The sequence below is a fragment of the Lissotriton vulgaris genome, unplaced genomic scaffold, assembly GCF_964263255.1.
Source record: "Lissotriton vulgaris unplaced genomic scaffold, aLisVul1.2 SCAFFOLD_260, whole genome shotgun sequence".
Classification (NCBI taxonomy): Eukaryota; Metazoa; Chordata; class Amphibia; order Caudata; family Salamandridae; genus Lissotriton; species Lissotriton vulgaris.
Genome location: NW_028246903.1, coordinates 80,013 through 93,544, shown reverse-complemented (window position 1 = coordinate 93,544; position 13,532 = coordinate 80,013). Strand labels below are relative to the sequence as shown.

Here is a 13,532-nt window from a genome sequence, read left to right as displayed (position 1 = left end):
ACCTCAGATAGAGATATGGGGAGTATTAGGCAAAGAAAGGTAATGTGAAATTATTCGTGTGTCAAAGCTAAATTGTTTAATGTATGTACAGGTTACCTCTAAAATCAATTAAAGTAAGTTAACTTGTGGAACATACAACTTTCTAGCTATAAAACTCATAATTGCAAGGTACATTGTCCATCGTGAATTCTAGGCAAATTGACTTCCTATATAATGCAATGCAAGTTGAGGACATCGCTGTAAGACAGTTCAGAGAATGCATGAATGTGCTGCAGGAATTTTGCAACTTGCAGATCATAGGACAGATTTCTACGCATTGGCTACATTTGAGTCTAAGCAGGCCTAAAAAAAATCGCCCACTTGCAATTGCAAGTAAACTTTTATAAGGTCGAGCTATTTTTAGCACCTACTAGGCCCATCTGGAGAGTGAATTTAGGCTGGAAATGAGCAGTTGTTCTGTTCATTCAGAAAGTGAATGAGCAACAAAGATGTCATTAAATATTGTTTTTATCTTGACACATTTGCTGGCTGTTCAAGGAAAGATGTCAAATGTCAGTTAGTCTTTTTTGCTAACTGCTGCTTAGAAAAGTTTGTTTATTTTTCTATCTCTTACTAGAGTTAGACGTTTTTGTCAAGTGAGCTGTCTGAAGATGTCAGTTATTTTTTATCTAACACATAACATTTAAATAAATAGCCTGTTAATATTTCAAACTATATCAGAAATTATTAAAGCACTTTTTTATAATTAAGAATGGTGATTCAAACAAAAAGTGAAATAGGAGCAAAACAAACAGGAAATCTTTACTTGGTGATATGCAAATGACACATTTGCTGAAATTCTATTTCCAAACATTGTTTTTACACTATATACTTTTATCAGTAAAACTGCATGTCAGTGGGAATGTTTGTAGCCATTTCAATGTAAAATTTGCTGATTACAAATGACCGTGTGCTACCACTTCATGCTTTAATTATGTAATTATTAAAAGTGATAATTTTTAAACATGATTTGAGAAACAGTCCTGCGCCCCTGCCCTAAGGACAATGCAGTTAAGGAACTAATGGGCAAAATCAGGGGTCATGTGTATACTGTAGCTAGATTTGTATTCTATATGGAATGAAAGATTACTCTATTAAATCAAAGGAGTTTTCTGTACAGCAGACATGCTGAACTGAACTCTCACATTTGAAGGTGCTCTCAAATGTGGTAATGAAGAAAAAGGCGGCTCACTGAATTTAAATACTTGCCCGCGTTCACATAATTTGGAACCAGTTTATTGGTCAACCGCATTACAAATAGGTCTAGTATATCATTTGAGTCACTAGACCTGCAGATCTAATAACATGTTTATGATTTTTCGAGGCCTGCTAAGTATGATCAAACAACATCATAAAGCTATGAGGTAGGTGTTCTCAATGTCAAAAAGATTTCACTGTTCTTTTTTCATGGGCTTTTCTATTGATGTATCACATTTTATTATTCCACTGTGTACATAAAAGGATTATAAACAAAGTAATCGACATGGCACTGTCAATATTTGAAGGAAATAAATGATTCTGGCGAACCTTTCTTTAAATAAGTCATCCAGCTTTCTGTGGCATTCATTTCACAACATTGGAACATTAATTAATCATATTTTGTTTCTATTGTGGTTCTCCAAAGACCATTTTGGTCTCCGCTCCTTAACGGCACTGGTGCAGAATCATAGATCACTGTAGTTTCACCAAACAAGTAGGTACTTGTAGGCATGGTGAGCTAATTCTGACCAGGATACCCATTTTGTCTCCTGTTTAAGGAGACTGGTTTGACATGCTCCACGTCAATGAGATCAATTACCTGTCTCGATAAATGACCTAGTTCCACTCCTTTTTTGGTTTAATCTTAAGCATTTGTACAATTTAAGAGAATATTCTTAAACACCCTACACATAGCAACGAACATTGGCAGTATTCTTTTTAAATGTGAACATTTCTTTGACGATCAGATCATGCATCCTATGAATAGACCACCCTATAGATATTCAAGTTTTGGTTAATTTTAAACAACCTCTTTGTGAGTGGGATCAATCTGGGCAGAGTTGCACCTGAGTCCAGGAAATCACAGTCCAAAATCATCTGTGATCTCAGATCCTAATCATAGCCAACTTATCTGTTTCAGACAGCCTCGTGAAGATAGAACCGACTTTATTGATTTTGTCACATTCTTTTAATGGAATTTTTCAATAGTTTTAGGTTGATTTTAATGGTAATAAATTGTGCAATTGCAGTACTAACTAGTTTAGTTTCTGTTATAGAGATAGACTGGTAAATCTTCATGTATGGAACATCAACACTGATCTCGCCTATGCACTGTAGAACCAGCATCAACCAGTCAACTAAGGTGATGGAATAACTTGTATTTTATACTGAGACCGAGTGTTGCTATAAAAAGATAGAGCTTTATTTTTTATAATAGGGCCTCATTTCTGTAATGGCCTTAAGAGAGTAGAGAACTAACCTGATATTAGGAATGGTTGAAGATATCTAATTTCGCTCACTCTTACTGTAATGATTTTTCTAAAACGTTGCTCAAATTCATGAACTTTAGGAAATTGATGAAATTTAAAAATGGGTGTAAAAAAACATTTCACATTAAGTTTTCGTGAGGGAAAAACAATCCAATAGCCTACAAGTTTTTGCTGGAAAATTATCCTGCTAATCAATTTCTTGCAGGTAACTTCACTCTCATAGTTGTGCACAGTACTCAAACTTCACGGTTACATGATCAGTCAATGTTAAGAACTTGGCGATGAAATAATTTTGCACATCCTAGGAGGTCGTATAATCCAGAATCGAACACACAATACACTGGTAACTTTTTTATGCAACATACACTGTCTTATAAATTGCGTAGGTTATAATTTTAACTGAGGTAGAGTCCACAGGCATGATGAAACAATACAAAAATACTGTTTAGCAGGAAAGGTTTGTCAGCGTCAAACGCTCCATTTCCTGTTTTTTCAAACTCCGTTTTAAAATGAAGTGATGCCAGAAGTTTTGGATCTTAGGGTTGAAGCTGGGGGAGCCTGAGCTGTTTCTGTTCACTTCTTCCAATTGTGCTTAAAAGGCGGTGTCGAGAATCATTCCATAAGCTTCATACAATCTATTAAGAAGTTCCTTCTTTTCTTTCTCAGGGAGGAAGCTGGATCGAGCTGCATTAATATTCTGCAAAAAAGTGTTAATGTAAAATGTTCATATTAAATTAGATCTGGAATTGGTAAATGCACAGAACAACAGTATCAATGTAGGCACTCATAATGGCAATAACAAACAACACCACAAATTCTCTGCAGCCCTAAACTAAATATGGTCCTGCTACTGGAAGTGTCAATACGCCCTTATTATTCACTGTTGATCTTCACTATTCCTCAATCACCTCTTTGACATCACAGTCTTTCCCAAGGAACTGGTTGGTACTCAAGCACAGACCCTCCAGTGAAAACCTATCTAAGATGGCTGCCTTGTGATTCCCGGGACCTGGTGTGTATAACAACAGAAGTATCCTCCATTTGATTCTCCTAACTGCACCAAAGCTACCAGATCAACAGAAGGTCTGACCACGAACAGCTGCTGATGGTGCATAAGTATCGTGATGAGGACCAGTTGGATTAGAAGTCATGCCTCTGCTCTGTACCAGGCCTTACAGCTGAGAAATGCCAACAAAGACAAGCATTAGGATAGGCCTGAGTAATAGTAAAATGTACTGACCATCAAGTAACTGTAACATACAGCGATCCCTGATATCAGCTGAATTAAGTTCACTCTGTTATCACATACAAATAAAGCGCAATATCGCTGTCTCACGGCTGAAGGATCGTGCTCCGTAACAGCCACCTACGATGATGGGCAACATGGATCTTTTGTAACATGAAAAATGTCTGGAACGCTTAATGTTTGTTGTCTAACCCCACCTGGCATGCCTGGAGGGTGACAAATAATTTGGGAGTGGGGGGGTGGGGGTGGGGGGGGGGGTTGCGTGGCTTCTTCCATAACCTAGATATAGAGGTACGAGGACTTTAGGGATTCTTCATAAGTGGGATGTTGCCCTATTACTCCAGGAGAGGAAACTCGATACAGAAAGAGTACAATGAGAACATCAGGTAGGCAGAATGTGCTTTCAAAAGATGAATACAGCGTTACCTATGCTGAATAACACGATCACCTCTACAATCAGGTTTAGAATGCAGGTATTAACTACCCTTTGAGGAAACCAACACTTTCACCATGCCTAGAATCTGGGCAAAGGATAGTTACAGGGGAAAACTTGCTTGGCAGGGGATCTTAACACATTTTCAAAGGGCTTTTCCATCGTAGTGGCCTAAACATCAGATTTTGCTTGCTAGGGAGTCAAAACGGTTAACTGCTTTTGTTACATTTCAGTGAGCCTACCAGTTTTTCAATGATTTTGTTCTCACCTCTGCGAAACTGGCCTTGCTGTGGGTTATGAACCCTTAGTTAGGCAGTTTGAACACTGCTACTGAGATGATAAACTAAGACGATCTACTAATTTATACTTAGACGATATACTGATTTATGCGAAATCTGTATATAAACCTAGTTCAGCCCTAGAGTGGCCATTGATAAAATTTGAGCACAGAGGCATGACCTGCGAAAAGAATTATATACATCTGTATGGAAGGAAGTTTGTTATATATGGCAACTGATAAGGTAAACGTGCATCAAACCCAACTATGCTTTTGATTTTTGTCCATTGTTGGGGCTCCGCATCCCAATAATTGAGTGCAAATCATGCGATCGGTGAGATGCACATGCCTTATAACAGAGTTTTTATTTGAATCGAGCTTTTAAAAGGGTTGTTGGAAAAGAATTGCACATTTGAGTGTAAGTTATTATGACTGTCAGCTCTGAGGGCCTCAACATATTGCTTATAATGCTCCAAATATTTCATGCATGAAAGTCACATTTTGAAGCAAATATTTTTATCACTCGGGATTGTAAGTCATTATGTCCTCGTACATCTCGCTTAGATCACTCACAATTTGAGGTCTGCGTGACTCTCACGACCCTTTCAAAGCATAAAATTCCCTCCCGCCCTCCTTACTTCCTGTTTCTTGTATGCCTTGCCAGGAAGAGACGATGTGGGTGTTTGGCCCAGGGACTTTAGGACCAGCGGGAATCGTAGGCAGTGGTGGCTGGTGAACTTTGAAAGTGGTGGGTGTAAATGCCTGCCTTGAATTGAAGAGAGTGATCAAAGTAAGCAAACTCTACTTTCATGGTGTGACAGGAAAGCCTACCCTCCTTGAGACTGCTGGTGGTTAACCATCCCATAGAAAACTTAAAAGAAATGGTGGTGAGGCAATATTTATGCCCTCCTTCCCACCAGCGATGATGGTGCCAGTGGTGGACAAAGAGGAAAGTCAGTTGACATGGGCACCCTAAATGTGCCTATGTTGTTATTATACATGGGGGTAACATTAAGTTTATTAAAGACAAGAAATGTTTTTACAGTACACGTCCTGAACTCGTATTTGAAAATGTTCTCCTATATGAGAATGAAGAAAAAGGAGGCATGTCGAAATAGAAAAAACGGCCTGGAATGACACAATTTGGTGAAGTATGAGGCCAAGATGATAACAGTTTTTCACTTTTGATACTGCTATTCAAGCAGTAGATTGTTATCTCGTTGTCTCCCTTACTACATTAAAGGTTAATACTGTATCTTACATTTCGGGACATAAAGTGAGAGCATAGGTGGGAAGCAGAAGCCACACACTTGTTTCTAATGGATTTCCAATTTCCCCTCACAATTACACAGCAGCTACAATGAGAACTTCCATAATGGAAGTTTTGTTGCATGTTTAGTTAATGTAAAAATGTCTCAAGTTATTTTTTCACTGAAGCACTCCGGTACCATTTTACCATTACCTGCAAAGTTGCCTCATGCAGCAGCCTTGAAATGCACCGCAACTGCAAATACCAATCTTCACTGTGATCCGTTTTTGTAACGGCATCAGGAAGAGGAGCCACAAGGTGTTTTTTAGGTCTCGGCCTGATCCAGCGCATGCGCTGGCCTGACCGAGACATTTAGTAGTTGCTTTGAGAAGTGCTACTTGCCTGGTGACCAGCTTTCTATCATGCGCGCATGCGCGTAATAGCAAGCTGGTGGCCGGCAAGGTAGCACTTGCGGTGACGTGCGTGCACACCACTCGCTCACCACTTGCGTTTTTTAAAAAATGTCATTTCGCGGCTGCGCTGCTTTACTTTTACGGCCGCGCGGCCAATGCTTGTTACACTTTCCCATTCCCCTGAAAGCAGTTTTCAGGGGACAGAAGTCCACTGATGGGGACAGGACCGGGAGAATCCCAAGCCGTAAGAAGATGAATGAGCCGGACTGTCAGGCTGTGAACCATGACTGACAGCAGCGAGGTGGAATCAAAGAGTGAGCAACTTTGACAACACGCTTTACAGTCCTGCCCCACTGTGGATCTACATGTTTATCGCCAGACATAGAACTCGGTGGGGGGGAGGCTTACATGCTCTCAAATGAAACACAGCAGAGTTTTGGTAATCTGTCTTGCACTGTGTTTTCTGTAAAGAAAGAAATTGCCAGGGCTTGAAACATTCATTTAATGGAATTTTGACTTACCTTTTAATTCCTACCATTCACCGTGTAAATTCACCGCAAATTATGAAAGGGCCCGGATAACTTTGATGCCTCTTTCGGTGCGTTTTCTGCTGACTACTCAGATATAACTCTAAAAGAAATATGTTTTCAAACAAATCACCTTTGTAGACTGCACAAAGGATGAGGAGTGTAGATTATAGAAAAGAGCCCATTCGAAAATAGAACTCTATCATAAAAAACAAATTGCAACTTTGAGGGCTTGACTATATTGATCACTGGTATTAAAATACCAAGTCCTACGGCTAAACAGTCCCCTCCAATCTCAAATATCACAGGTCGGAGTTTGCACTTGTTAATTATTTTTGGACGATGCTGTTTACAATGACCTTATGAAGAGAAATATGGTAGATCTTGTTTTTTGGACTGAAGGTTAGCTTATTTAGGATATTGTCATTAAAATAACACTGACAATATTCGCATGGCCACATAACTAATCCGAATATGAATATACGGATTAGTGGCATTCTTTCAATTTCCTATTAAAACATGGCAATGGATAGATGTGTGAAAAACTTGTATTTTGCAGATGTAGAGTGCCTAGTTGCTGCATATTTGGCCTTACATTGATTACTGAGATTGACACTTGTTCTGGTAAGCAAAGTGAGACCGTAGGTTCTATGCTTGCTCAGCATGTGGTACAGTTAATTGTGAGGTAGGGAAACTGGTTAGATGCTCAACTATTCCTGTTGCCACGGTTCAATTTCTTATGTCAACTTCAATTTTGGGGACTTTTCCATGCACAAAGAGACATTTCACATACTTGAGGCAGACATGCATGTGTTTGAAAATAGCCAAAAAAGCAACTTCTGTTTCACCAAATGGTTGTATGACAGAATATAAAAAAATTCCCGATCCCAATTTTTTTTTTTAAAGTTTGGAGAACCAAAATTATCAACAGACTTGTAATATAAAGTACAAGAATATTTACAAAAAAAATATTGTGGACCAAACATAAAAGTATTTGCATTGGTTCAGTTTTGTCCGAGTGCCACAATCCACACTAGGAGTGTGGGATACAGGAGAACCGCCCAGTATCATTTTGCCACAAAGGACAACCTTCTCACACTCAGCGTAAAAAGTGCTTTTATTCAATAAAAATCATATGTTAACGTTATGCAATGTGTGAAGACTACCAGCAAGAATAACAAGCATTTGCAATGCAATAGGTCTAGTTTGTGTATAGTATTTGTACGAGAATCACCAGTAGGCACTCATTTTGTCACTGACTTTGTTTACAGAAGCAAAACCACGAACCCCCTTTGTCAGCAGCTGAGCCACACCTGGAGTTATGGAAGCCTAAACGGATATTTTTACATTGTTGTTTTTATTTGTGATGGTAATACACTTATAAGGTCCCAAAGGCGAGCCTATTGGCTATGCCAATGCTTGTTTTTTATCTGATGATGAGTGGGGAAGTGTCTGACGTCATCCATATGACGCTGAGCTGTTATCTGCTCTGCTTCCCTTTCCTAATTTTCCATGGAGTTTCTCTACTTAGCAGTCCTGCAGTTAAAGAGTGCTTATATAAATCTATAGCGGGCTACAGTTTTGAGTGATTGATTCCCTTTTTCTCTTGCCTGGATTTATTGGAGGGCTTTGTCTGTGGCTTTCCTGGTGAGCAATGGAGTAATCCAGGGACTATTCAAGGACTAGATGTTCATTTTCTTCATTGTAACATGAAGACAAAAAGAAGTGGGTAAGAACCAGCATTCTCCCTCTCCTCCTTCTGAGGCTGATGATGGAGGGATGCCTTTGCGACACGAGGGTCATTCTTCTGTTGATTCTGAAGGCCAGGTAGGTTCAGGCGTTGATTGATGAAGCCGTGGTGAGGGCCTTGGCTTTCAAACCTCCCAATCCTAAGACACCAGCATCTGCCATAAGGATGTGGACACTGATACTGAGAGTGACTCATTGTCTGGGAGACCCGGTGCATCTGATTGCAAATTCATTTCCAGAGATCGGTTAGATGCTATTATTTTTCATAACCGGGACAACCTAGGTTTGGATCCACTGCCTGCTGTCGATAATGCTGGGAGGCTATTTGCACAGTATGCCAAGCCTACTTCGGTGGCTCTTCCTCTTTACCCCAAAATGAAAGACCGTATATTCAGGGTCGGAAGGAGCTGAATCGGTTTCAGGTTCCTGAATTCCTGCAAAAATCCTATGCTTTGGAGGAGGTGGATGTTCTCTCTCCATCCATTAAAGTGCACTCAATCTTTGCTCCCCTTGAACCCTGTTGTCTATTCTCCAGCGGATCTAGTGGATAAAAAAGTGAACTCTGGCTTGAAACAATGTTTTGGGGCTACGAATCTGGTGTTCAGGGTAGCATCCTATGCGGTTCTCGTGTCTCAGTGCTTGGTCAAGGATTTTGACTCTCTGACTGAAGAAATGCAGGATGCGACTGATGTGTCTGATATTTTGGTTCAGATGGAGCAACAATCTAAACTATGACTGACATTTTTTCGGATATCAGGAAAGCGGCATCTGTAGCCTCCAGCTCCATATAAATGGCCCAGAGGAATTTGTCGCTCCGGGATTGAAAGGTTGATTTCTCAGGAAAAGCCTCCTTCCAGAAGCACCCATTTGACGGTCACAAACTCTGTGGGGAACGCCTGGATAACATGATATGGACATCATTCAAGGTAAGAAACATTCCTGGTCCTATCGGTTGTCATCTGGTAAGAATTTCAGGCCCTGGATCCGGGAGACTGGGGACTATACCAAGGAGGACTCTAAGTCTTATTCTTCATACAGTTGCAGGTAACCGCTGCCTAAACCTGGAAAGGCGGGTCCAGCAAGGCAAGGCCATCCTAACAGAATTCCTGACTACTCCAGCACTCTGGCCTTGGACAAAGTGTGAGTAAGGGTCATAAAATTTGTTCATGCTTGGGAAACCTCTGTCACAGATTGATGGGTTCCGTTCTTTGTTCAGAACGGACACTACAGTCCTTGTCTCTCTGCCTCCTGACTCTGGGTGCATCCACCCTCCCGTCCTCAAGGACACTGTGAAGCGAAAGGTTTGGTGGGACATCGTCTCGGCCTTACTGTTCAAACATGTAATTGTTCCCGTCCCTCCAGTCAAAAGGAGTTGGGGTGTGTATCTTATTTTTGGTCCAGAAAGTGTCAGGAGGCTATTGGCCGGTGCTCTATTTCAAGAGGCTTAATTGATGGAGCTGATTTGTTCCTTTTTTAAAGATTACACTGCAAAGCATCATTCTACTAGTCTCTGTGTAAGACTTTCTGGCAAACATTGGTTTGCAGGACGCATACTTAAACGTTCCTATCATGAGCTGAGCTGAGCTCGTCATGAACAATGGTATATCAGAAAATGCAACAACAACAGAACGGTGGGGTAGGACCCGGGGGAATATTTAGAGACCAAACTCTGGGAACAGTCCCCAAAGATACAGAACAACACAAGAGTACCAGAGGGTCTGAAAGAGAGAGTGGGTTTGTAGTGTGCGAAAATCAAACAGACAACTAAAAATCCTTTCACTAACCTATAAAAATGGTATTCAATGACATCATAGTAGATGGTCAGAGAATACCCATCAGTCACCACTCGGAACCGCCCTTCATCATCTGGGATTCTTCCAAAACCATCCACACAGATGTGTTTTTTTCAAGGAGAAGGAGACCGAGATGTAGAATAGATCTCTTCTACTGAAAAAACAGTAGTATGGTGTACCACTTTTCGAGACCAATAAGTGTTGGGGTGCGGTGTGACTGGAGGAGTGCAGTGCAGGAAAAATAGTGTGTGAAAAAATAAGATGGAAAACTGTGTTTAACTCCTTGGACGCTCATGACGAGCTCAGCTCGTCATGGTGTACACCTCCATACACTCATGACGAGCTGAGCTCGTCATGAACAATGGTAAATCTGAGAATCCAGCGCTGGAGAAAAATAACACTAGCATCGATGTGGTTAAAATTGGATGAGGGAGTAGAGAACAGACTTTATTCAGGTGATACTCACTCCGCCAATATTAAAAAAAAATTTGGACAGTTTAAGAAATGCGCTGTCTAGAGGTGGAACATATCATTTTTTTCTCTCCTTCATTTGGGCATATAATTTTTATATCCCGACATGGTAAATTGATTACACTACGGATGTGAGTGTCCGAGGCCAGCACTAATAGTCAGGCTTAGTCTAAGGTCTATATATATTAGACCTTGCGATTTTGGGTGTTTGTTTGTGTGTGCAAAGTCATTCTTTCTGGCATCTGACCCTGTTTGTTCTAACCCCTTTTTTTTAGTGAACGACATAGCTGTAAGAAACCAGACAAGACTTCACCTAGAGACTGCAGGTGATCTTAGTACTTGTCTGTGAACTTTGTGTCTTAGTTGTCACTTATTATTTCTTTTGTATATGCAGTAGCATTTATTTGTTATAAGGTCCTGAAGAAAGCAAGGACACTTTTGTCCACGTATTGCTGAAACATGTCGACCTAGTTCCACCTCTAAACAGCGCATTTCTTAAACTGTCCAAATTTTTTTTTAATATTGGCGGAGTGAGTATCACCTGAATAAAGGGCACACCAATAGTAGAGCTCAAGGTCCGGAGCTCCGAGACCTCCCTGCTCCATAGGAGCACCTCCATTGCGACACGGGGCTGCCAGCCCGCCCATGCCTGAGTCACCATGTTGGATCGCAGCCGCCTTCTGAAGCAAGCTGTGAGGAGAAACAGAATGTAAGTGAAGAGATACAGGAGTTTGGGCAGCACCACCATCTTAGCGATGGCCGCTCTGTTGGCTAGGCAAAGAGGAAGCGCAACCCAACACTTTGTGTGCTGTTCCAGCCAGTCTATGAACTTCCCATAGTTGGAGCGCCAGGGTTTGTCAGGATCTCAACTAATCCATACCCCCAGGTACTTCACCGGCCTAGCGTCCACTGCAAGCGGTACACAATTTCGTTTGGGTTCTTGACGTAAAGTGTCACATCATCCGTGTATAGGAACACCAGTACCACACGGGGGTAAACGCCAGTCCCCTTTGGGCATGGTGGTGCAGCAGCCTAGCCGCGGGCGGCTCCATGGCTACGGAAAATAGAAGGGGCGACAGGGGGCATACCTGACGCATGCCCTGGAAAATCTGGAGAGGGGCATTGATCACACTATATACCCTGATGTGCCCCATAGGGAGAAAGTGAAGCAGTGATATTATCTCATAAAGATGTTGATAAATATGTGGCAACGTAGTATCCACAGCTCACTGGGTTGAATACAAATCTAACGATTGCCAATGCATCAGGAGTGGTCACAGTAAGATGCTAAGTAAACTAGTTGTCATTGCTGTGAATTAATAATATTCAGGACATTTGTGAAATGTTGCTATTTTAATGTGATTCTGTTATCTTTGTTGAAAGGGGAGAAGAGTTGTTCTGAACTTAGAGGTGGGATTACTCCTCGGTGAAATTTAAATTATGAAGAAGGAGAATATTGCAATGAGGTCTATGGATCAGAGAATAGATTGTAGGTTCTATACAAGGAAAAAAGTTGTTTCACTTTTATCAATTGTTGCCTTAGTATTTCTGTTGCATGACTCACAAAGGAGGGAGGGGTTCTTTCACTTTTGCGGTTTTATAGGACAAACTACACTGGACTGTATCTTATTAGGAGCTCCACAAAATGACACATAATGTGACCAGCAATCTAGTCTTCCATGGTAATTCTGAAGTTATTTGTTTCTACTGTTCATTTTATTTCTGAAATCTTATTTGTATGCAACCATGTTCCCTAAGCTACTGAATCCGTTACCCATACTAAAATAAGGGATGAAGAAAGTTGGGGGAAAAAACGATTCGACGAGAAGGCAGCTTACATTTGAACACCTCAGTTACTGAGCAATCCACATCATTATCCTTGCAGCTATGGAGCCTTTGTCAATGTCCCTGGTAGACTCAGAGTACATAGCCTTTTCCCCCACAATTTTTACACATTCTACAGGAATTTATAGCGAGCACTCAAATGAAAATTTAAAACAGTAATTCGACTTGGACAGACAATACCAGAGAAAAATGGAACTTAGTTAAGTTCCTCCTTAGTCAAATACAAGACATAAGGGGCCTAATTACGATGAGAGTGGTTTAAGGCTTTCCGAATCTTATCGCGGTTTCAGTTTTGACTGCCGCATTACAATGCAGGCGGTCAACAGTGAAACTGGTTGGTCATTCTGGCTAGATTCCGACAGGCTCAAGGAGCCCATCGGCTAGTCGGAGGCCCTATAGATGGCGGTTCCACCGTAGGGATTACGATGTTGGTTTCCGACAGGCTTTCCATGTTGGGCTTTCCGACAAGGAAAGCCTGTAGGAAAGCGACATTGGGGGCGCCCTAACTGGGCCCCCTTCACCCTGCGGCCTCCGATTGGGTGCCGAGGAGGCACCTATGGTGTCCCCCTGTTAAACCTTGCACTGTGTGGCAGGCACCCTGAAGTGCCTGCCATGCGGTGCAGGGTAAATAGATTCTCCCATTTCTCTATGGGAGCTTGTGCTACGGCCGGTTTACGGCCACAGTACAATCTCTCATAGACAAAAGAGAAGTGGTCGCATTGTAATCGCGGTGTCGGTACCGCTGACCGGATGTCTGTCAGTCCCGAGACCACAAAGGTGTCGGGCGAATACAAGTCCACCCAACATCGTAACTACGCCCTTGGTGTCTCAATCCATCACACATAATATCTTTGAAGGGGTTAATTTTGAAAATGGGTTATGTGCTATCATTCGACAGCCGCGTGTGTTATGTTCTATTAATGTTATGGCATGTGATTTATACCACATTTTCACTGAGAGTACTTCAGAATTTCATTTATAAAGTTCCAGTCCTTCATAATGCCTGGGCTCTTTTGCAGACA

At 41.3% G+C, this 13,532-nt stretch overlaps 1 protein-coding gene across 1 annotated transcript in view; it reads right to left on the bottom strand.

Annotated features, from left to right (window-relative positions):
- Positions 1 to 773: 773 nt before the first annotated feature.
- Positions 774 to 13,532, bottom strand: part of LOC147665692 (adenosine deaminase-like) — a gene marked incomplete at its 5' end in the record, with an annotated part of 91,548 nt that continues 78,789 nt past the window's right edge. Inside the window, one exon of the mRNA XM_086949585.1 lies at positions 774 to 3,204. Coding sequence (XP_086805711.1) covers positions 3,100 to 3,204 — 105 coding nt within the window. The remainder of the gene's footprint in view (positions 3,205 to 13,532) is intronic.